At 40.3% G+C, this 24,813-nt stretch overlaps 1 protein-coding gene across 7 annotated transcripts in view; it reads right to left on the minus strand.

Annotated features, from left to right (window-relative positions):
• Positions 1 to 2,263: 2,263 nt before the first annotated feature.
• Positions 2,264 to 24,813, minus strand: part of SYNE3 (spectrin repeat containing nuclear envelope family member 3) — a 66,159-nt gene continuing 43,609 nt past the window's right edge. For 3 of the 7 annotated variants that reach the window (XR_010743869.1, XR_010743868.1, XR_010743864.1), the window contains 2 exons: positions 12,909 to 13,247; positions 2,264 to 6,487 (listed from right to left, as the gene is read on the minus strand). Coding sequence is in view for 1 of the 7 variants with exons in the window: in XM_066321812.1 (XP_066177909.1) it covers positions 13,050 to 13,247 (198 nt within the window). In the remaining 6 variants the exon portion in view is untranslated. Of the gene's footprint in view, positions 6,488 to 8,335; positions 13,248 to 24,813 lie in introns of those variants that run through there. The other 4 variants (XR_010743866.1, XR_010743867.1, XR_010743865.1 and 1 more) reach the window with 4 other exon arrangements.

Below are 24,813 nucleotides of genomic sequence, written 5' to 3' on the forward strand. Positions count from 1 at the left end.
ACAAAAAGATTAGTTCTGCTCTTATTTGTTTGTAAAACAAAAAGCATGAAATATTTAGCAGCATTGTAATGAGAAGCAGATGGGAATAATGCCGGCTTTCAAGGCCGCTGGTAACCACCTCCTTTTCATGCCGCGGCAGCAGCAGGACGAGGCAGGCAGCCCATTAGGACAATTTATGAACTGGACTTCCACAGAGGGAGTTCTAGCAAGAGGTCCACAGCTCGTACAGAGCAACCCTGATAACATCTGTTAGGGTTATTCATTGAAGAGGATTATATTACAATCCCTCTTAATACTACGAGTGCTACAGTAAAACCGGATGAACCTTCAGTTTCATTTGCTCCAGCAATATGTGTTTATCAGAGCATTTTTCTGAAGTTGGAAACCTGGGCTGCATTCATGGTCTGTCACAGAATGGAGTTTAAAAAGCTTGAAATATTAGCCTAGAAAAAAAACCCAGTCCCTGCTTTTAATCTCTCATGGCTGTATTGCTCAGCTTCAATGTGCAGCATCAACACACCATCAGCCTTTTTCCATAGAAAGCCACTCCCCATTAACTCTCCAGGGCTGAGATTGATTTTATTTAAATAGTTCTCACTCGCTAACCTTGCTCCATCCTTTATTTAAGACTTTGCTAATGATGTATTTTTTTCCCCTTAATTTACCTAAGCATATAATGAACGCTCACATCGGAAATGACCTCATTATACCAGCAAGGACTTTGCGTGGATACGATTTAGTGCACAGACATAAGGCAGAGAACTCTCTAAATGGAGAGTTTTTAAACATTCTGTAAAATCCCTGTTGACTACAAGCCAGATTCTTACTGCTGTAAATTGACTGAGTTCCAACAGCTTCAATGAAGCTACACTGATTTACTCCACTTGAGGGTCTTACCCTATTATTCTTATTTATTGAACTTGCCACCTTTTGCTGCTACAACCTAAACTTCCATCCTCTAGCAGCAGGGTTGCTATCTAAAACAGGTGTTTCTGCAGTAATATATGACTTAAGAGATTTATAACTACCTGGAGTATTTCATTGTCCTCTAAAAGTGTTTATAATAATTCTTGTTGACTGTCCCAACTCCCACCAATCAGCTGTAGAGTTGTTTGCAGGCTGAACCTGATCAACAAAATATTCATTCCTCATACAAGCATGAGCTGTTTTATCTGTTTATAGGCACTTTTCCTCCCTGCTGGACAAAGGCCTTTCCTGGTCTCTGTGCAGTGTCTGGGACAAAATGAAGCCCCAATGTTTTTTTGCTGGTTCCAGAAGAACAGGCCCGACACAAAGCAGGCTACTTTCTGGCTCCACAAAAAACAAACTGCAAGATGAAAAAATGCATTGCAAAGGAAAAACAAAAACCTGTAAACCCAGAAATTTCTTTTGTGCGCCAATTGTAGCCCTAGTGGGAATGTGACTGTCCCACCATAACAATCTGCTGTTCCTACAGCCCTGTTTTACCTGGTTCTCTCCTGGGAGAAATTTGGGCTGCTGCTCCAACCTTGACACAGCTATGATCAGCTGAAGTGTCTGTATATGTACTTTGGGGGCTTAGCAGGAGACAGCTCATAGGGAAGGCAAAGGATCACATGGTTCAAATGCCTGAGAGAAGTCAAAGACCTGCACAAAGCCCTGTGTGTTCATAAAAGCAACAGGGAACCTAACCCACACCTTCACCAAAAAAAGTGTAGTAGTTTTCTACTTGTCTAGAAATAACTGCCTGTGGAGCCCTTTGATATCAGGGATACTGGCAGACTTTGTCCCATAAAGACAAGGGAAAGAAAGCAGCAATTACCTGGATGCTAATATGAGTTGTGCATCCATCACACATGCTCTTCAGAGAGATCAGCAGTGTTTACACTAATAAACTGTCAGCTCACTACATGTGATTGGCATTAACTTCAAACCCAAGGTTCACCAAAAAACTCCCTTTTGTTTTACCAGGTTTGAGACTGAGGAGAACCCCACAGCAAACTCTCGTTTTCTGCAGGTCCAGCAGAATTGTATTTAAATAACTTAGAGAAAAGCTGACATTTTCTGTTGAATCTCAATGGACTAGAATGAAGTAGCTACATTTAGCACAGCCATCTTCTAGTGATACCTGAGCAGAGAGGCAGGCAGCAGCAAATCTTATCCTTGCTTCACTTGCTTCACTTGCTTCACTTGCTTCACTTTCTAGGTCAGCCCAAATACTCTGATGGTATAACACAAGCACAGCAAAAATGTGTAACCACCACCCAAAATGATCTAAAAGTCCTTAAAAAGAAATGCACATGTGTTTATTTACTGCATTATAACTGCAACATCAAATACAACTATATTTTCATTTCAAAAAAGGACACATGCAATAAAATACTCTGATTTTATAATCCAATTCAACACAGTTCATTGGTAACAGTGAAGCATCACAGAACAGGCAAGGGCTTGGGGTGATGAATTTCCAGACTCTTGATCCTACTTGCAAACAGCAAAACCACATCATATTTTATTTTTCATCGAGGGATAACTTTTGGAATAATGTGGCTGGATCACAGAAGGCTCCAGCTGCCCCTTAACTCCCCTATGAGTCTTGAAGAATCAGATTTTTTTACTTGGGAAATATTATGCTTTGACAAGGATGAGGAATGGACAGTATTTTCCAAGCAGAGAGCAGAAATCCTTCCATGTTATACCACAGCTGAGGTACAAAACAAGGGCCTCTGCTTCACAGGTGCAAAGAAGCCAAGGCTGAGTTACTTTAACTATTGCTCTGAAGAACGAAATCAGGCCATTTTCTGCAATATTTCACTGCAGCTTTCTATTATGTTCATCTGCTCATGGGGCTTCAATCAATTTAATCTGGCATTTCAGCTATGGAATAAATCCACAATACACAGGAGGGATCCACAGCTCAGAAAAGAACACAAAAAGTTGTCCTGAAATACTCAAATCATAGCCTCTTAACTACTTAAAAGGCCCTGTTCTTCATTAGAAAAGGTCCTTTTTCTATCACAGCTATTAACACACCACAGGCTCTTATTTTTAGTATCTCCCATGAAGTTTCATGGGACTAATTTTGAAATAAGATTCTAAACTGTGTAAAAAAACTACAGACTCAGAGCCCAAAGTGGCACCATTTCTAGCATAAACTCTCCTGACTTTCATCTGGGACTTTTTAGGCAGTGTCACATAACACTGTCCAGCCTTTCAAAACAATGACCTGATTTCTTCTCGTACATCTTGCGTGGCATAACACTAAGGATGACTTAGCTCTAACAATTTACATAAAACATAAAGTCAGTCTTTTGATGCAGCTGTGTTTTTATAGAATTTCACAGAGTCAGTATACAGAAGCTTACAGCTTTTTGAGCTAATTCTCGCAAATAGGAGGATTTATGTATGAAAACAAAGAGTTCCAAAAGTACATGGAAATCTGTAGAGCAAAATATATATCTCTATATAATTTCCCAACACAAGCAATAGGCAGTTTAGAAAAATATGATTGTTACAGTCTTTCTGAACCAGAAAAGAAAGGATTTAAAAAATAAGTTCAGCTTTTCACAAAGCCATATTTTTAATAAGAAAATAGAGTGGTCCACATTTCCCTGAAAGGTTAAAGAAAGGTCCAAGCAAAGCAAGGAGTCTGACTTGGACTTGATATCAGCTGTGATAACATGCACATGTACAGAGACAGCTGCTTGGCTCCAGTATTGTTTACCTTAGAAACAGCCTAATTTATCACAATTGTATGCAAAAATCATAAATAACATGACAAAAGTGGAACTGGTCCCTGCAAGGCAAATAACTATATTCATACAAGCAAAAAGTGACATCAATCCAGTTATTTTCTTGTGACAGTTAAAAGGTTATTTTGTACCCAACTGCTACATTGTACAGCACATGTATAAACACAGATTATTGCAAACTTTGCTATCAGCTACTATACATAAACAAGAAGAGATGTTCATGCTGTAATTGCCTCTAAGGTTTTTGTTCTACTTGAATATTAACATTTACAAAAGCTGAGGTGGAGACCTGAATTCAAGCCAGGATTTCAACATGCAAAATGACAGGGTTCACAGGAAGGTTTCGTATCCTCCCCATTACTGACATTTGGAAGTGGATAGGAGCTCTGAAGAATTTTGAAACTATTCATAATATGAGTTTTTCTTGTGAACAGCCTTTGTTTTCCCTGTTCCCACAGGTGGATGATCTAACACGGGACATGCTGGTGAAATTTAGATTCACACCAATAAATCTCCTGTTAAAGAGAATTCACATTTTAGTTTCAGGTCACTTCTAAAGGAAGGTGGCAAAATGTACCTCAGTATTTGCTGATTTTTAAATTAAATGCAGAGAACAGTTTGATTGCAGAAACTTTGCTCCAGGCTGTTCTTAATAACTATTTATCAGTTAGAACTTCTTATTAATTCTGTTCAATGTGAGAGCAAATCCCTTCATTTTGTTGCAAGTTTTGTGAAATAAATGGGATATTTACTCACTATATGGGAGTCTTAGCACATTTCTTTAAACTTTCTTCTAGCTTGAAACTAAACAAAAGCACAAAAATGGATGGAAGCAAGATTGATGGAGTGTTGGTGAAGGGATCCAAAACTGTTCAAAATCCAGGCTTATGAATAAAATTGAGGCCGAGACAGCCCACTGCTCTGAAGAGTGAGGACCTCTGTAAGAACACTGGACATGGGTTCTATGGCCAGGAAACAACAATGCAGCTTCTGGGTCTCCTGCCACTTTTCAGTGCCAATGGAGAGTTATGTCTTATGAAAGGCAGTGACAGAAAAATGCAACGCCTGCATTATTGCTTGTGTAATTGCTTCACAGTGGTCCAGTACATTCAAGTAAACAAATGAGAAGAAGGTATGCTGCTGAAAGGGAAGCTCTGAGGCTGGGCAGATGAAGTGTGCCCTCCTGGGATTATCCCATAAACTCAGTTAACACAAATTAAAAGGGAAAAAAAGTTGAAAGTTCCACTGATCAAAGGAAACATCTACCAAGGCAAAAATTACCGTCAGGGTCTTGAGTAAGACAAAGGTGTGTCTTTTGCCTTCCAGTCAATCTCATGTACAAAATGAAGGCTGGAGTTTGAGGACAGACACACACTCAGCACATGAAACATCCAAACACCTTCAAGAAGCCAGTGTTCAAGCAATGCCTCCCAGGTTAAATTCTTACAGGGTTTGATCTGGGAATGTGATGGAAAAATCATCTTGGATGCTTTTCAACCTAAAGACTGAAACCCAAAATCAAAGCTTACTAAATCTCATCAAAGCTCATTAAAACATGTACCTCTAAACTCTTCCAGCTTTACTTTAAGACACCAGTTTTTCTTAAAAGCTGCACTTAAAAGTTACACTGAAGTGGAATGTCACTTTTCTTTAAGTAGAACAATAATTATGCTCCCCATTACATATATATATATATACACACACACATACATATATACACACACACATATATATATATATATACATACATATATATGTATTTCATGGCAATGGAAAGTACCATACAGAGGCATTCACTCATATCTGTAGTGAAACAAACTTTGTGGTGTTCAGTGGTTATTAGTCTTGACAAAAGAAATAATTTGATTTTGAAGGTGGGAATCCCTTCAGGAGAAATAACAGCCCCTACCCCTGAGTTCCAGCAGGAGCCTCCCAGCAAAGTGCTGCTGAGGGTGGTGGCACTGCTCTCCAAACTCACCTCTCCCTTTTAACACACAGCTTTTCATGGACCAAAAAGGAGCAAAAATAAATGGCTTGCTATAGGGCTTGATAAATGAGTTGTGAAATCAGTTTGTTAAAAGCAATCATTTTAGTTTGTTTGTTTTTTTTTTTTTCCCCACAGGTCAAAAGAGGGTTGTGGCTTATTTAGGATCTGTAACAACAACAATGGAACACTCCTGGCAGCTCAAGGGCACAGACCCTGGCTGAGCAGCACCTGGGAGCTCTTACCCCAGCAGTGACAATGTGAGGATAACAGAGCTGCAGCTGAACCACCAGCTCTCTGCTCTGACTGAGGGGCAATTTTCTGCACACAGTAATTGGATTACACATCAAAACCTGCTTAGAGAGGAGAAGAGAAAAAGGCTCTGGGCAGGCAATGAACAATGCTAATAGCGAGGCTTTCATTATTAATAATTGTTTGTTCAGTGACACCCACACACTCCTGTCTGCAGATGTGACTATTAGGAGCAGTCCCTGAGCCAAAACTGAAGGCAGATGAGGGCAAGACACAGCCAGGACACTTGGAACAAATGGCTAGCCAGGACTACAGTCCCCCCAGATAGTGATGAAGGCTGGTTTGACACAGGGGACAGCAGAAACAGACAGAGCATCTGCAGGAGGAACTGCAAGGGGGGGAAGAAATGTCTGGATTTTAAACTTACTGAAACTGGACCAGATATTTTGCTCTAGGTGTTGAGGAAGAACAGCCACTGGAAACACTTAAGGTGATAGGAATGACCTAGACTGTGGAAGAACTGCCACAGGAAAAGAATAAAATACTGGGATAATTTACTTTGGAAAGGAAGCAAAGCCAAATCTCCTCTGCTCTCATAAAAGAAGGAAAACCAAACATGGCCTGGAAAGTGTAGTGCTGGTCTTTCTGCTTCCTTGGATTTAACACAAAGTGGCCAAAAGAAGGAAAATCAAACCATGCCACACCCCCCAAAAAAAGCTTCTGATCCAAAACCAGTTCAGGGGAATACCTTTTTCACACAACTTGAGTAATGTGGAGCTTGCTGATGTAAATGGCTCTGAAGCCAGAAAGCCACGAGCATTCAGTAAGGCACTGAATAGGCTTGCCCCCAAAATCCAGAAGACTAAAGACAACACCTGACATTTACTTGAAAAGGAACAGAAAACCTCCCACTTCAGTTCTACAATGCATTTCTGCCTCCTGAGGATTGAACAGAGACCATCATGACTAGCTTTCTATCTATAATAGCATTTCCTGCATCTTTTCCTGGAGCACCAACACCCACCACCTACCATTAACCTGTCACTGAGGGGGTTTAATTTAGCAATTTCTTCTGTATTTAATGAAAAGAAAAAAAAAAAAAGAAAACAAAACAAAACAAAAAAAAAAAACCCAAAACACTTCCAGGGCTCAAATCTCAGCTTGAGTGAATCACCCTGAGGGGAGCCTCCTTCCACACTCAGGGACATGAAACTGAACTGTGCTGATGGCTGCTGTCAAAATTCTGTCTGGCAGAGCAGGATGGCAAGCCCTTGTTCCTGTGTCATTAGTCCTGGACTGCTCTCATTAGGCCAGACCCACATGCTCCTCTCTTCCACTGGATATCAGGTTGCCTTTGGAAGAACTAATGTCTCCTGCTGCTCCCACTGGGATGCTGCACCTTAAGCTGTGCAGGTCCACCTTACCCACACCTTACTAGGAGGAAGGTTGTTATCTCACTGGTACAATGATGTAAAATCTGACATTTGCTGAAGCAGGTTAGGGAACAGAGGTGCTATTTAGGCTATAGTTTGGATTGGTATATTCCTGATATATTTTCCTTATTTTCCACACCTACTGATAACTCCCTGGTAGACACACATTCATATTTTAATTTGGATAGAAAAGAGATAATAAAAAAACCCAACTGTGTGACAGATTATTCCCTTCTGCTTTGGGTTGTTTTTTTTTTTTTTTAAATTCAAGAATCTTTGTTTTCTTTTACCATTTAAGAAGTGTAACATGATCCCGCAATTCTTAAATGGACATGTACAAGTCAAAATGCCTTGTGCCTAAAACATCCTGCAGTTACCCAACACCTACAGCTAACCTGTTTATATTCCAGTAAAACCAACAGATACCTTTTTTAAAATATGGCAAAAGTAATGAGATTGATTTCTCAATGAATCATGTTGCCTGCACCAGAAATATTATCTTTAGTATTTTAATAAACTGCTTTCTGAGACTTGCCAACTGCTGACAGATAAATTAATGCAATAAAGTGGTAATGGCTCAGAGCAGGTCAATGATCTGGGAATTGCTAAGAATATCTTCAACAGCCCCCAGCGATTCTGGCAGAAGCTGGTATACGTTCTCTGGACAAACTTGTTTCCAGCTGCAGTCCAGCAAATGATACTGTCCAAGGGGTAGTAAAGCTCCAAAAGCAGCTCTTACAGCCAGCTTGGTACATAACCTATGACTTGAAAGACATCTATGATGCCTGGCAAAGACATGTTTATTGGGGATTTTATACCAACATTTCTTGAAAGGCAAAACTATTTTTCCTATGGCGGATAATTTAGTTTTAGTCTGTAATCTTCAGTTATTCCAAAAGGCTTTGTTTGGTCTGAGAATCTCTGTCACACGGCAGTTTTGGGATTTTGTTGTTTTTGGTTTGGGTTTTTTCTGAAGAAAAGAGGACAAGGTACTCTCTTGTCGACACAAGTTAAAAGAATTATTGTGCATGAACTCACCCTTCAAATCTCTTTAGTGCTAATGAGATGTGTATGCATACACATCAAAGTAAAACATTCCCTATTTAAAATTGAAAAAGAGATCAGATGTAGCAAACTCCTGCAGTCTAGAGCAACTAAAGAGAAAATACTATTTCTTCTGATCTGCAGGGAACACCATCTGTCTGTCTAGGAATGGCCATTTTGTGGAGATATTTCTTCTCTGCAAGGTCTACAAATACCCCAACAAAAGGGGTTAAGGAGAAGCAAAAAGCCATTCTAAAAGCTGTCCAAATTATTCAGTGATCAGTAGGTGGTTTTATTAGTTAGCCTAGTAGCTTTATTTACAGCCTCAAATGTTTGAGTTTTCTAAGTCTCTCAGTCAGTACAAATAAAGTAGCACTTGGTAGAAATCTTGACTACTCTGGAGATCGAATGCTAGCAGAGGAATACAACATTGTAAATGTATGTGCTTAGAACTGAAGATGTTTTCCATACAGATATTTCTGGAAAAGGCATATATAAATAATATTTAATACCATTTAAATTGCTGGCTGGAATCAGAGAAAGGGCTAGTTGGGCATGTTAATAGACATGGGGCACAATAGCAATTCTCTACCTCGATGTATTGCTGCCATGAAAAATTCTCAGGAAAGCATCAGGCTTCAAAATCAATTAGAGTTTACAAGTGAGGCTTGCTTTCATGCCAAAGGTTGGGTTTGAAGTGTGCCTTAGGGTAATGTCTTACTGTAATGCATGGGCAGTGAAGTGCAGGATTTTGCCTTCAGCCCTGCAGGGTCATTAATGTGGTAAAGCAGCTCTTGGGTCCAAGAGTGCAGGCAAGAGCCTGGGCAGAGCTCTGTGAAAGGCTGGGTGTCTGCATGGAGTACAGGCCAGGTGCACAAGCCACCTCAGACATATTCATAAAACAGATATGTTTTAGAGGGTTTTAGCACTCTTTAACTGTGGCTGCCAAAACCTGGATTGGGGCAAAACAGTGAAAGTGCTCAGTTGCAGACACACCCAGGGCTCTGTGCATCCCATGTTTTGGCAAGGGAAGCCTTAAGGCAGTGGCCCCAGTGTGAACCTGAGCTATAACACATCTCAGTTACATCTGGATGTCAGAGATGTATGAGCTGGGGATTTTATAGGCACAAAAGTGAGCATATATCCACCAAATCATGTGCAAGCAAAGATGAGGAACTGTGCTCAAGATTTTAAGGACTGGTTTGGAAACAGTATGATTTAGTTTGTGTTTTGAAGAATCTGATCTTTGTACAGTTTCCTGGAAGCTGAACTGGGCAGTTTGTTTTCATTATTCCAATTACTGACTTGATTAATATTTACACACACTTCCAGGAATCAGTATCACAAGCTTTTCAGAAAAATAAAACCCATATGAGAATATGAAGGAAACTAAATTTCACATTTACATCTCAAGCTTACTTTTGTGATTTTTTCTTTCTTTATTTATCCAGAAAAATCTCACACCTGCCTTGGACAAGTGAGGTAAATGACATTATGGAAGACTTAAATTGTTTTCAGTAATAGGAACACTGAAGTCCTGTGCTTTGGATAGTTTTCATTGCAAAGAAGCAGAAATATTCATCATTTCTGTGAGATATTCAAATTATTTAAGTTAATGAGAATGGATTGACTGATATTTAAAACAAAACTTTTCAAGATTGCAGACAGGGGACTTACAGAATAAACTGATTGCAAACCCAGCAGCAAAAGTGTGTTTCTAATTTAGTTTTTGGTTCTTGTTTTATAAAGCTGCCACAAACTGAAACATCAAGGTGAGGATGCAGTTGTTCTTGTAAGATCCTCTGTGCAGAATTTTTTTTCTCCCTGTTACACACTCCCATGTTGACAAATGCATTTGTGAACCCATACAAATCACCCAGATAGAAAGGCTTGGCAGAAAGAAATTTGATGAGATTTTGTGCTTTCATAGAAAAAACTTTTCTATTTCCCTATTGATTCCCATTTACAGCTTTATTAATCCTCATTATTTTTACTTTCTCACTGGTATTTGACTTTCATCACCTGGAACAGCTCAGCAAAACCCAGAGAACTGCAATGTAGCTACGTCACAGAAAGGTGTGTGCACACCTACACACATGCACAACCACACAGTGCAGGTTTTGTTCCTGCCCCTCTTCCCCCACACTTCTTCTCTAAAGGAAGATTTAATGTGACATGGAGCTGTGTGTGATGATTAACTCCTTGCTGGGCAGCCACAGGGGTTTCTTCCCCCAAGGCTGGCAGCAATTTTTAGAGGAATGTGCACAGCCCTTGCACAGCTAATCAGGAGAGGAGGAGATGTGTCCTCTGCCACCAGAAAGAATGGTGGCAAAGAAGGAATTAATATACCTCATTCTCTGACAAATTATAGCTCCTCTCCATCTGGCTCCTTCCTGAAAGAAATCACAGGTTTTCCTTTGCTTCCTGAAGTGCATGTCTTATTGCTCAGCATACATGGACTCTCCTCACCTCTCTCCATGTCCTTCTGCCTGCTCTGAGAGCTCTTCTGCTACCTCCTGACAGTCAGGTTTTTAATCCACATCAGCCCAGCCCCTGCTCCATGCTCCCCTTGCACTTTGACTGATACCTTCATCCTCCCTGCTGTCTCTCCTTTCATTTCCACCCTGCTTTACACTTTTAGAAGATTTTTGCCATTTTAATTCAACACTAGCAAACCCAGTATAGTCAGAAACATTTTTAGGAACAGTGACAGAGTCCTGGTGGTGGAAGAGTCTCCTCAGAAGACTGGTAGAAGCCCTGTTACTGGTCTCATTTTAAACCTTGGAAACATGAAGAAAAGCTGTTTAATATGCCATAGTACCAATACTGTAGCAGGGAGAGGGAGCCAAAAAGATTCTGAGATTTTTTTTTCCTCCATACAGCCTGTACTCTTGTCCTCTCTGTTAATTTTGACTCCTTTTTCAAGGCTTTACAAATTGTTGGACACCTCTCCTCTCTATGTTTAGCTGCTCCTTTCACACTGCCTGCTTTCCTAATCCTGTGCCTAAATTGAGCTCTGTGCTGTTATGCCTCTTGATTCTACACAAGTTTGCTTCTTTAACAGAAATTTAATGATTCTTTTAAATAAGTGCCTTCCTCCTTTGGTCTGTCAGCTACGATATTATTTTAGACCTTATGTGAAAAACAACACCAAGTACCCCATACTGATAAGCAGAAGAGAAATTCCTCCTACAACAGAGTCAGGAGAAGGAAAGTAACTGTTCTTTCTGTTAATTTTTTTTTCATTATTACTACTGTGGCTAAAACCATGAGAAAATAAGTGCTAGCTCTCAGAAATGGCATAAATTTTTACAAATTACCTTTTCTCTCAGGAATTAATTAGGTTAAACACCACTAAGAATGACATCACTCTGAAGTGAGAATTGCTTTTACATAAAAAGGCAATGTTAACATGTACATTCAAAAATTTGATAAATCAGCCATAGGGTTAGGTAAATAGATTATAAAATGCCATAATTTTACAGTTTAGATTACATAAAAATCTCTGCTTGACTGTCTTTGATACAACCAGTTTACACAATTTCAATAAACCATTAATATAAAAGAATTCCTAGGTAGGAATCTTGTTTCCAGAGTGGTATTATTAAAGTACTTCCAACTTTTGCTTTATTGACACTGAGCCAGGCTGCATCCCACTGTTCAGGCTTTACAGTCCATTACCAAATGCCTCTTTATAAAGTAAAAAACCCAACAAACCAAACCTCAAACCCCATAGACACAAAAAAGCCCTAAAAAACCCCACTATTTTTTATAGACAAGACTGGTGATACAAGGTTTTGTTCAGTGCTCACAAATTTGTTCAGAAAATTACGACCTGATTTTAAAAGTTCTCCTGCTAGAGAGATGCTAAAAAAATATATTCTGGTTTTTTTCTAGCTTTCTTCCTACTGTATTCCACCTCTCCTGATTCAGGTGGGCTGGAGAATACAGTAATTGGAAAACTGGCAAAAAATAAGAACAAGAGGAGGTCCACCCCCACTCCTACTGAAGTCAGCAGAGACATTTCTATTAGCTTCTGCAATCGCTGTATTGAGATACTGAAAAAACAGCTCAAGATTTCAAAGAGGATAGTCCAAATCTTCCTTGGGCTGAATGTCAACCACTGTATTCCAACATGATTCTACTGTGCCTGTTCTCCATTTTACACTCTGGTGCATGACCATATGTTCCCATACTTGCTCTGACTTCAGTTGTAAACAAGAATCTGATGTTAAAAATCACCCAGAAAATCCCACAACACCAGCATCCTTCAGTATTGTTTGCTGAAAGGTGGGAGAAACATTGCAGAATTATCCTTACACAGTGAATGAGTAGATGGTGGTTGTTAGTTTGACCACAGATATGCAATATATATATATATACATATACATACACAATCTCTATATACATATTATAAATACAATAATAAAAAAAATTGTAAAAATATTAATTTTGCTCAAATACCTGATTAGAGTGGACTAATCTTATGTTGCAATTATGTGATCTATCCAGTTGACACGATGGCCATGTTAGAAGCCCTAAAACCTACAACAGCTGCAATTAAAAACGAAGAGTCTGCACAAAGAGTCGGGCCACGCCGAGAAGTTACGTTGGAGGTGGGCCCTCGTATCTCAGCATCAGCTTGAAGGAGCGAGCGAAGTTGTTGGCCAGTGTGCAGCTGTGGGTCTCCTGTGCCAGGGGCAGCAGGAAGGCCAGGAGCAGGAGCAGCAGCAGGAGCAGCTGCAGTGGCAGCGCTGCCCGACACACGCGGTGCAGGTACGAGCACACGCCTCCAGAGCGCTTCTGCAAAACACAAACCAAAGAGCAGCTCAGAAAAAACAAATCGCTGGGGAGGTCTGCTTCAAATACATCAAACTGCCAGAGAGAAGGTCAGAACAGCTTCTGTTATCCTTGGCCTAGGATCCAGACAGGGTGCTGGGCACACTGAAGCTGACTGAAGTTATTAGGAGAGTATTTCATTATTTTCAAGAATTCCCTGCTGGAAACCATTGTTTTCTAGAAGGAAAACACCACTGACTTTCTAGGAGAAAATGATTGCTTCCAAGCCCATTTTCCAGTTACAAAGTGGTGGTTATACATTCTCATGCCCAAGTTGCTGACTGGTCTCCTCACAGCCACCACACGGCACAAAAGGTTGTGCTTGCTACTCTCCAGTCAGTAAAACAAGAGTTCTGATGCCTGGAAGAGAGGAACAGCTTCTGCTCTCCTTCAGCACAAAGGAACTTCATTTGCAGCTTATCCAGCTCCTAGTCATCTGCCCTGCAGCACCATGCACTTTGGGGTCTACAAGACTAGAGGTCAGAAAAAAGGCCCCACAGTGTACCTGTCTCAGTACATCTTATACCTTACCTGGCCCAGCTTAAAACTTTATGTGATGCAAAAGAATGAGAGAAACACAACACTGATAGTGAAGGGGACATCTATTCCTGTGCAGCTCTAGGGGGCACACACAAAGAAGTCCCATTACACCTTTCTTTATGCTGGTGCAAACCTAAAGTAGGTCAGTTAACCTTGTAAATTTGATGTGGTTTAGCATGACCAGGAGAGACTATATCTATGGCTACAAAATTCAGAAAAGATTAATTAAGAAGGGAGATTTCCACTGGCAAGATTTCTAGGTAACTCCTGCCAATGAGCTGAACTGTGTGAGTTTCCAAAAAAACCCAACTCTCTTGAAAAGAAATGTGATAAAAAAGGCTCAATAACCCACATATTTCATCAAACAAGGATTTATACAATGAGCATAAATGCAGTGCTTAATCAGTTACATTAGGTACCAGCCCACATGATAAATGTCAGCACAGAACATCCACTGAAGTGGGACCCACATTTTCCACAAAAGGAAATTAATTTGTTTTATTCAAGTCGCAGGCAATATCAATCCTGCAGCAAAATTAGGGCTTCTGCCCACTATGGGGTGTTTAACAGGCAATGCCGTTGTCCCACTATAGCACTGTTGCATTTTCTCCCAACCTGGAAATGAAACCTGAGCTAAATTTTGTAAGAAGGTAATATAATGAACATAAACAGTCCATAGGAAACATCAGCAGAGAAGATATGGAGGAGAGTGATGGTAGAAGAAAGTAATTATGCCTTTTGCTATTTTTAATGATCTCTTCCACTGCTTTCTAAATTACTCAGTCCCTTGTAACTCCATATAAATGCTTACAGAATTAATTACAGAGGTAAATATACAGCTGCAGTTAGACATCATGAGACAGTTGTGCTGCAAAATCCTTCTGTTGTAGTTGGTTTGCTTCCATTATATTGAATGGCTGATGAGATTTAATTATTGTGTCAGGCAGATGTAGATGCAGCAGAGCAACAGCTGCTTGCTCTATCATTTCTGGCCCACAGTATCTGGGTTGTAATTTGTTCACTGAGGCCAAGGAAAACTCAGGTCCCCAGACACTGGAAGTGTCAGTGGATAAAGTGTACATGCCAGGGTGTGAGTGGGACTGACTTTGTGCACCACTGGGCAAGTTCCCTAGGTACAGTGATTATTTACCCATGAAATCAAAGCTTCACTAACCTGGCTGCCTTGCAGATGTCATCTGCTCCTAATGTGACCTGCTCTCAAAGTAAAAGGCATAAGTAGCTGTCCTAATGAGACCTTCCCTTCTCTAGTCTGGGCCTGAAATCTTTCTCCATGCCATGAAACAGCCACTACTTGGTGCATTCAGTGTAAAGCAGTGCACTGTCATTCACAGCTCTGTTTTCATTGACAAAGATTTCTCATTCTTAATTCTTCACTGCATCCATAATATGATAAATGCATTTATCAGAGTACCCTAACTACAAAGAAAAATAGGATCTTGAGAGTGACTGTTCGACAGTTCATTACACCTGGAATCTTCAAAAATGTTCCCACAAACTCAAACTGGGTCTTAGAAATCCACCTGTCACTGACACAGTTGTGAGGACCAGTCTTCCTTGCAACACGCAAAACTTTTGTTTTACTGCTGTCAATCCTTTAGAATTGGTTTTGAAAGCTACTTCAATCTGAAACTATTCTTTCATTGCCAGACCAGCTGCAACATGTCTCTTCCCTGTTATGTCTTTCTGCCTATGGTGGGAAATGTGTGTTTCCAGTTGTGCCTTGTCTCTGTTCCTGCCACAGCCCAGGGAGCAGATATGGTCATTGCCATTGGCTTCCTATGATGACCATACTGTCAGTTAGCCACTAGTATTTTTCCTAACCTGATTCTTCTACCAATCCAGCATTTGATTCAGAGCAGTTCACTGACTCGGTCTTGATTTCTATAGCAAAGACTATTAATGCAACTCAAATAACATTTCATTCTCATCCCATTTCTCAAAGTGCCTTGCTTTTAGATACACTGGAAAAAGCCGTCAAATACTATTGCTTTGCTTAATGCCAGAAAAAATTAATGCAAAATGGATTTATTAACAAGCTCTCATTTGCTCTGCTTGGAGCTTTCTGCAGAGGAGAGTACTCAAGCTGACCATAGCAGATCCTAGCATTAGGAAAATCTGTGAAGGGACAGTTACCTTGGGGTAGAACTTCATAGAAGGAGAAATATTTTGGTTTCATCTGCTGCTTCTCTCCCACCTGCTTGCTGGGTTTATAGGTATTTGTGTTCAATGAACTTTTGTCTTCGATGCCCAGCTTCTCTGTTTTGTTTGATCACACAGCAAGGTCAGAATCTTGTATTTTAGATCCCATTTGTTGTCATGGGAATGACTTAGCTATAGCAAACATGGTATTATGATGTCTCTGCAGGACTGAAAATGAGGCCCACAGGAGCTGTGAGGGTTTGGTGTTTTCAGCAAATTTGCAATGATAAACCCTTAATAAATGAGGGCCTCAACCTGCAAACACTGAAATCCACAGGAGATTTATCATTAATTTCAGTGTCTGCAGCGGGATTATGCACAGAAACAACTAAAGAAAGTCAGGATCAGGAACTATTTGTCTCTAGGGGTCAGCAGGTATCTTACAAATGGATTCATTACTTATATGCCCAAGTTGTTGTGACATGAAACCCTATATTAGTTCCATTGTTTTGTGCTTACAGCAACAATTGGTGACTTTTAATTTTTTTTTTTTTTTAATTTTGTGTTAGTACTAAATCCACCACTATGACTGCTTTGGCCACTGCCCAGCAGAAACCATCATGACCTTCTGGGTGAGATATTATCTCTTTCATTGCACAGGTAAAACCTGCAGAACATCAATCCTCTCAACTGGGAGAAAAGGACAGAGTGAAGACACATAGAGAAACAACATGAAGACACCAAGGTGAGTAAAAAAGGAGTCAAGTCCCAAATGGGAGGAGAATGAGGAGATGCCTTAGTCTTTGGCAGAAATTCTTTTATAAGTCCATGGTGATGGGCTGTGATACACTAAAAATATCCCTTTAGTTCATGGAAGCAATATGGGGAGATGGAGTGTTCAAATCACAGATATGAGCAAAGGCATTTGTGCTGAAGCAAGTAAATGTTGAAGCAGCTGTGATCTCCTGAGAAGCTTGAACAGAGAAGATGAGAACGATGAAGACCCTTTGCCCCCAGGGAAAGAAGAAGAAGACTTCTGTTCCCCAGAGATGAAGATGATCTCAGAGATAGATGAAGAGAACCTTTGCTTTTGAAGAGCTCATCCTTAAAAATAGTACCCCATGAGTTTGACATGGCCCATGAATGCAGCTGTGGGAAGGCTGCATGAGATGGGAGGAACTTCACAAATATGGATTTCTGGGCAGCTGCTATTCATGGAAATTAAAAACTACAAGAGAAGTGTTTCTTGTGGAGAAGTCTCCATGGCATGGCAAGAGAGACGTCCTCTCCCTAAGAGAACTGAAAAAAGACTGTTTTAGAGGTGATAAACTGACTGAAAGTCCCAGATTTTGTCTCTGTACATTGTCAGTGGGAAAGAAAATAAGCTTGTGGGGGGAGGAGAAGTGTTCTGAAGGTTTTATTCTGATTCTTATTATTTTTCTCTTTTTCTTTCTGTTTAAATAAAGTTTCCTTAATACCATTTAAAGTTTTGAGCCTGCTTTGCTCTTCTCCTATCTCTCAACAGAAAAGGAGTGATTCTAGTGGGTGCCCTGGCATTTGGCCAGCACTCCACCCAACCTACATTATTTGGTGCATTGGCTGGGAAACTCGAATTGGTGAACCAAAACCACTACACTAAATTGGTATTTCTGCCCGGTTTCAACCTGAAACTGCCACAAGGAGAAAAAGAATTGAAGGAGACACAGTAAATTTTAATAGGAAAGATGATACATGTGGGAAAAGCATGGAAAATTTGAGGCACTGAGTATGAAAAAAATAGCACTTCAATTTTAGTACATCAAGATATTTTTTTAGATCTGTGATGTGAAAAAGACATGCTTTCAGGATGTGGTGGCCTGAGACCATGACACCAACAAGAAATTCAGGAGGCCAAGGTTCAAATCTCTATTCTACTGGACTCAAAGTGATCAGGGTCCTGGAGACAGGATACTTCCAACCCTTTAGCACATCACTCACTATTAGAAAAGGACAGCCTTTCTAACATAGTTCCACCTTTGCAAGAGACAGTTTGAATATATCATTTCCATATGAGATGGAAGGTTGATGGCGAGAAAGATGAGAAGGTTGGAACCACAACCCTTGCTACACAGTGGAATTCCCTTCGCCAATCACTCCAGCTACTGGCATCAGTACAGCTACCACCTAGCACCCACAGTGCCTGCAGTGCATGTGTCAGATACAGCCTCCACTAAATATTCTGAAATCAAATCTTCCTCTGAGAAAAACTGGCAAAACTCCAGTGAAGTCAACAGAATTTTAATTTCCACCATCTTAGAATAACAGCTGGAATATCTGGGTATGGAGCCAAAGTGTCAGAGACATTTTTGAAACACACATGGAAAAGGAATAGGTTGGCATTTAAAAAGAAAATATACTTTTAAAGTTCACCATCGAGAATAAATGTCCTCCCCCTTCTCCCTCAAAACACAAGGACAAGCAAGGACTATCAAGCAGTGGATGGCTGTGTTTTGTGTAATGCTAAATGCATGCTTGCTCCAAATGAACGGCACTGGCTGTGAACATTCACATTTGTACATGATTCATCTTGGGGCATTTGAATGGCAAGCATCAGTTTAGATCTAGGGAGTCCTCAGAACTTAAATCTGTTTGCAGTTAATAACTCCTCACCAAATGCACCGTGAAAAATCACTTGGATGGGAAACAGCAGAAAAGCACTTCAGAACTTGCTACATAATATTCCTGCGTAAGTTGCTGAAGTGTTTAACTAAAAATCAGTGCCCCCCCGGTTTGTCATTGACCACATTCCAGGATATAAGAAAACACACAGTTAATCTAGCTATTTGAGAGAGCAGAGCAATATAGCATCTTATACCAGCCTCATTAGCAGGGTTTTGCTGCTGCTTGTATGTCACCAGCGTGCCTGACAAAAATCATACCTGCACCACTGAGTCAGTGAGCCAGCAGAGAAAAAATATTTAGTCTGGATTTATTCCTCTTACCTCAGAGTATTTCCTGAGTATTGCACTGCTGCCTGAAAACTCCTGCTCTGCCTAGGGGTAAAGAGACCAATGACTTGGTGTCCTACAGACAGACACATCAGCAGCCGTCCTGCTCCGTGCCAGGGCTGTACCCAGCCCAAGTATCCTCTATTCTACAGCAGTTGGCCCAGATGTCTAGGTAGTAAGGCAAGCATAAATAATCTCTCCTTAATATTCTCAGCCTCCAGCTACTTTCAGTTCAAGCAGTTTCCTGAGCCTGATAGGACTTGTTCATCTGTTTAACATTCAGGGAAACTTTCTTCCAGATACTTGTCCACTTTCCCCTTAAACCCACACAAACTATGCAGAGCCCTCAATATTCTTTAGCAAGGAGTTCCAGCTGGCATGAAGAACACATCCTTTGTGTTACCTTTGAACCTGGCTCCTAGTTCATTCTACAAGAAGAGATGAAACCTAAATTAAATGCCTGGGCAGGAACAATCCAGGCCTACCTCAACAGTGGGAAGGTCACGACATTATCAGGCTGAAACTACAGCAATAAGGACAGAGGAAGAACTTAACAGGAAGAACAGATAGGCCTTGGAAAAGATCACCTACACAGGTAAGGATTCTACCACTTCATTATTCCTCTGAGAATAAATAGAGCTGCCAGGAAAGCTGAAACAGCTTGCCATCCATTCTTTTCATCCTGGATAGGAGTATGCCTGGATAGGAGTATTAAGCACCACCACTTGTTTTGGTGAAGCAGCTGCCTTATCAGTGGCATTTTGCCTCTGAGAGGCCCTGTGTTTCTGCCACTTGAGATCCCACTGGGTACTAACTCAGCTGTCACTCACAGAAGCAGGTTATACACAACAAGAAGAGATCAGTTCCAGGGGGATGACAGGCAAACCAAAGCAAATTGGTTTTTTTACCTCAGTGTGAGATAGTTTGGAGCTCATCAGTTCTCAACTCAGAGCCATGAGTGTCCCTTTCCAAGATAAACAACTCATTGCAAATCAGAGCTGGTCTTTTCAAGAGGGAAACAGTTTAGGGGAGTTGGATATTACTGTCAACACAGAACTGAGCACCCAACATGCTCTTGGGCAAAGCATAATCCCATAAACCACAGCAGGAACTAAGGTCAGCCTCTGCTGATTAGAGGTTACATGGCCTCTAGAAAAGGACAGTGAGACCTGGAGTTCAGAACTGTATTTTCCTAAAAGCAAACACTGCCCAGGGTAGGCAACCAGCAGTGAGGAATGAGTAAGGGGGCCTGGGACCCTGTACACTGTACTTATCATTCTCCTTTGCATAAAGAGCTATCAGAATGAACCAGAATGCTGAAGAGAGGTTAACTGCAGTCAGACAAGCAATTTTAGCTCTGACATTTTCCATCTTCAGATTGCTTGCCTTTGCAACCTTAATGCTCCTTTCAATTCTGAAGTGCATAAGCATATGCATGTAAATTGGTAAGTATACAGGCAAATTAAAGACTGTTTTCTTCCTTAGGGAAGATTCTGGAGTACCTCAACATGGCTGGGGGATAATCTAGAATCTTTGATGGAGGCTTCATCTAAAAGAAACAGAAAACAAGGGACAACCAGCAGCTCAGACCTGAGGTTTCAGCAGCCACATATGGTGAATATTTCAGAATTTCTGCTGCAAAGTCACTTAGAAATAAGCACTGTGCCATATGCTACCGTGACACAAATGGATTTATGAAAGTTAGTTTCTGTGTGCATATACAGCGTGATATGTTTCCACGAGAGGCATATCAGAGGACAAAAGCTACAGCCTGATCTGTTAAAGTAGCACTGATTTCTATGGATCTCCAGACCTAAGCAAGCAGGAAAAGAACTCAGTCTTCTGTATTCAGGAAGGCAGGCAAGCAAAACAACTTTTCCCAATTTCCAACTTCCACTCATCCTTCCAAGTTGAAATAAACTAAAATATGCACAGAAATAATAGAAACTGAAAGAAAGACAAAATGTTCTGGGACTTGTAGAAGTAGTTACAGACATCAAAAGCTGGTTTATCATGTCAACAATGTATGTTTCCAGCTGCTTTGCCAGTGACTTCTCTCAAGTCAAGACCAAACTTTTCTTCCTTCAGCAGTCACATAATTTGAATATATCTGCATTTTATTTAAATACTTTTAAAATGTGATTACTTACTTTTAAATAAATAATAGATATAAAAATTAGAGGTAATGATTAGGAATGTTTTTCTCACAGTGCCTTTTACAGTTGTGTTAAAAACGTTTTTTCAGGTATATACTGAAAACTGGTTGCATTCTGCTATTGCTCAATAAATCTCTCTCTCTCTCTTTACCTTTCAGTTAAGACATAAAATTATATCTACTGAGAAAATCATTCTAAGTTATCTCCTTGCTGCAAATCTGCAAATGCTTCACAACATGGCAGGCAGCTAAAGGACACATCTCTTTGCATAAAGCAGGGAGCACCAACCACATGCCTAACTAATACCACATGAGCATGAAAAGAGAGAAATAACCAGGTGTCCTGGGAAGCAGGATGACACCTCTTTGCACCAGCAGAGAGCACTGGCAAGGCACAGGTGTAACAGGACCTGATAAACAACAAAGAGCCCCAGATATCTAATATCTGAGGATATTGTAATGTAAATTGGAAAACAACATGAAACCCATGGAAATAAGAGCACACAGGCAGGGAGTCTCACAGGTGCAGTAATGTGAAGGGAAGCTTGTAAGCCTGCTGGAAAAGAAAGGGTTTGCTGCTGCCAGGTTCAGCACACTTAACAGTGGGTCTGAGTTAGGAATGAGCCAGCAGGATTTTTCTGGAGGTGTTTTTTTTTTTTTTTGTTTGTTGTTTTGTTTTGGGTGGGGTTTTTTTTTGGGTGGGTTTTTTTTTTTTTTTGGTGCTGTGGGTTTGTTTTGTTTTGTTTGTTGTTGTTTGTTGTTGTTTTTTGGGCTTTTTTTGACTAAGTTTCCTTTCTGAGCAAACATCACTGTAGGGAGAAAGTAAGTCCATCTGCTAATTTTTAATGCTAAGATGCCCTTCCTTTGTTTGGGTAATCGTATAATTCCTAATACAGGCAAACACAGGCTTATAGGCAGAGTGATGGAAAAAAAAAAATAATGGAGAGATATTATCTTTATCTATAAAGGAGGTATTGAAAACTGAGGAAAATACACCTTTTAGTAAGTCTTTTTCATTTTACTAAGACTGTAATTGTACAGAAGATTTCCAGAAGTGGGTAACACCTAGCAAGACTTGAAGAAAACAAATGGGCCACACACTTTCAATAGAGAGGCACCGCTACCACAGGCACTAGCACAGAATGCTGTGCTTTTCTGCCACCAGGAACTCTCATCATATCTGCATTGGGCAGAGCAGACCACATTACTGTTTTCCTCCTGGCAAGCTGTGGCAGCTCTTGCTTCGCAGTCTCCTGAATGACTGCATTAATTTGATTGACTCCAGATCAATGGTGTCTCTAAATAAGATTAAATTACATGTTCCTTCAGTCTGTACGTTACAGGAGATTACTCTTAGCAGAATCTCAAAGGAAGCAATTAGCTGACCACTGATGTAATGAATTCTAATTATTTTGTTTGTACAAACAAGAAAGCCAGATCGTTTGTTTAGCAAGGAAGCGTAATTACTCTGAGCACTTGAGAAAATAAATCAAACAGTGCTACCTAGAGCTGTAAATAATGAGCTTTTGACTTCCTATTTATGCCAAGAATGCTCATGGAATATTTTCAGGTAGCTGGGAGCCAACCTTTGAAAGTAACATTTATCATAGTTATTATTGAGCACTTGCTTGATTATGTTCTTGAGTGTGCTAGGTACCTTGCAGAAATATCCATCTACATTGGCTGTCACTGGCACCTGCTAAAAATTCACTGCAGCCAGTGCAATTTCCTGCAACTGTTTTTTGTTAATCAACAAGAAGTTGCTCACATCACAATCATTAGGCTGTTCTGCTCCTAAGGGCACCAGTGGCAGGGGCATGTCCTCAGCAAAGGATAAAGGATCAGGAAAAAAAGCACATTGCTATACATGGAGCAGGCTCAATTCAGCCCAACATTTGGCCATGTAGGCTAGAAATGGAATAAAATCAGAAGGCAATCGAATGAGAATGGTTGCAGCTGGGTCTTCCCCTTCTCCATGCTGATCTGCTCCTGCTGCAGAATATTCACAGCTCAAACAGGAGAGACAAGCAAAGTCACTGGGGACCTTGTGCTGCAAAAAGCAGAGATCAGTCCAAAAATACCTCAACTTCTGCCACTTCTGCTGATTTTGTGTGACTCAAGCGCATGAGGGAGCTGACAAATTAGATAACCTGATCCTATTTTATGCAAACTCACTGGTTGTTGCAAGCATGGTGATGCAGCCATCTGCACTTCCTGCAAATACCAACTCCTGAGATCAGCCATTCTCTTCAAGGTAGTTAGCTTCCTTTACCATAGCTTTGAAAAGATATTCATGCATACAAAAATATTTTGCTTAATCTTTCTTCCGTTTCTAGCCACATTTTGGGTGTTAAATCTGAATTTAAAGTAAACAGCATAGCCTAGAATTCTGCAGTTGGCCTGGTTTTCCTCTTTTCTTAGGCCAAAAAGTGATACACCCAAAAGGGATCAACATTATTTTCTGGCTCTCTTAAGTGGTGCTCAAAAATCTTATGGCAACACTGTCTCACATCCTGATAAAACCTGAATGGAAAAAAAAAAAAAATAAAGACACATCTGCTTCCAGCAGTTGGATTCTTGTTGTAATGATACTGTTTAAATAGAGAATGAAAGCCCTGAGGTCAGCGAAATCTCACTGAAGTGAGCAGGGTATAAGTTACAGCAACATCTGTACTGGCTGAAGGGAAACTGCAAATCACTTGTTAGTGCAATGGGAGCCATTTCCCTCATGCTTATGAGCTATTTCAGTTCTTCAGTCCCTTCCACCCTGAGCTGTTTCTCTTTGTGTTCAGTAGCTATTAAAAACTCAGAGTGGTTTTTTTTCTTGTGCTCTTGCTGTAGGCCTAATTGACAAATGTTTGCTGCCTGCCATTATGTTAAGCCAGTATCTTTGGAAATCAACTGAAGACATTAGTCTAATCTGGAGAATTTAAGGGTGAATAAATACCATGTACCCCAAGGCAGATGAGGCAGACGAAATAAAAATGGCATCTAACTGTAGTGGAGACATGCTTATGCCTTTTGTTTTCCCTACAAACAATATGACCAAATAAAACAACATGAAATCAGAGAATTCCTTGGTCAGTCTTCTGGAATATCCCTGTGAGCCACTTCTAGAGGAAAGAAGCACTACCAAATGTTTGGCTGCCTCTACACCAAGTATTAAAATGTCATACTGTTTTTCCAGCCTGAAAAATTCTGGTGACCTTACTGGATGAAACAATTAATGCTGAGCCAGACAGGCAAGAACAGAAAGTCCTTGGGGGTCTTCAGGAAGGCTGAACTGCAGCCAAAACTATTGAGGAAAGTGTGAAAACTGCCTTAAAATTGGTCAGTACTTTGCTGGGTAGAAATATCGGAGCTGCTACTCCACATTTGAGTATTAGAGAAATATCTCATCAAAATGAGGAAAGTCTTGATTTCTGGCCATGCTTGAAATCCACTGTGCTACACCCTTTAAATATTGGTCTCTTCTACAGAGGTGTTGCAACTGGAGAAATCAAGGGTTTGATTTACCTTAAAATGACTAAGTGATTATGATCCTGCAAAACGTTATTTATCCAACTCCTTTGTGTTGGGCAAATAAAGCCTTACTCTATTCCTTCTAAAAACAAATGGAAAGTGAGGTGACAGTAAAAAGTAGAACAGCGTCTATAAACAAAGCAGATTTTGACAGAAAAATTTGCTG

The sequence above is a fragment of the Sylvia atricapilla genome, chromosome 6 (genome assembly GCF_009819655.1).
Source record: "Sylvia atricapilla isolate bSylAtr1 chromosome 6, bSylAtr1.pri, whole genome shotgun sequence".
NCBI lineage: Eukaryota > Metazoa > Chordata > Aves > Passeriformes > Sylviidae > Sylvia > Sylvia atricapilla.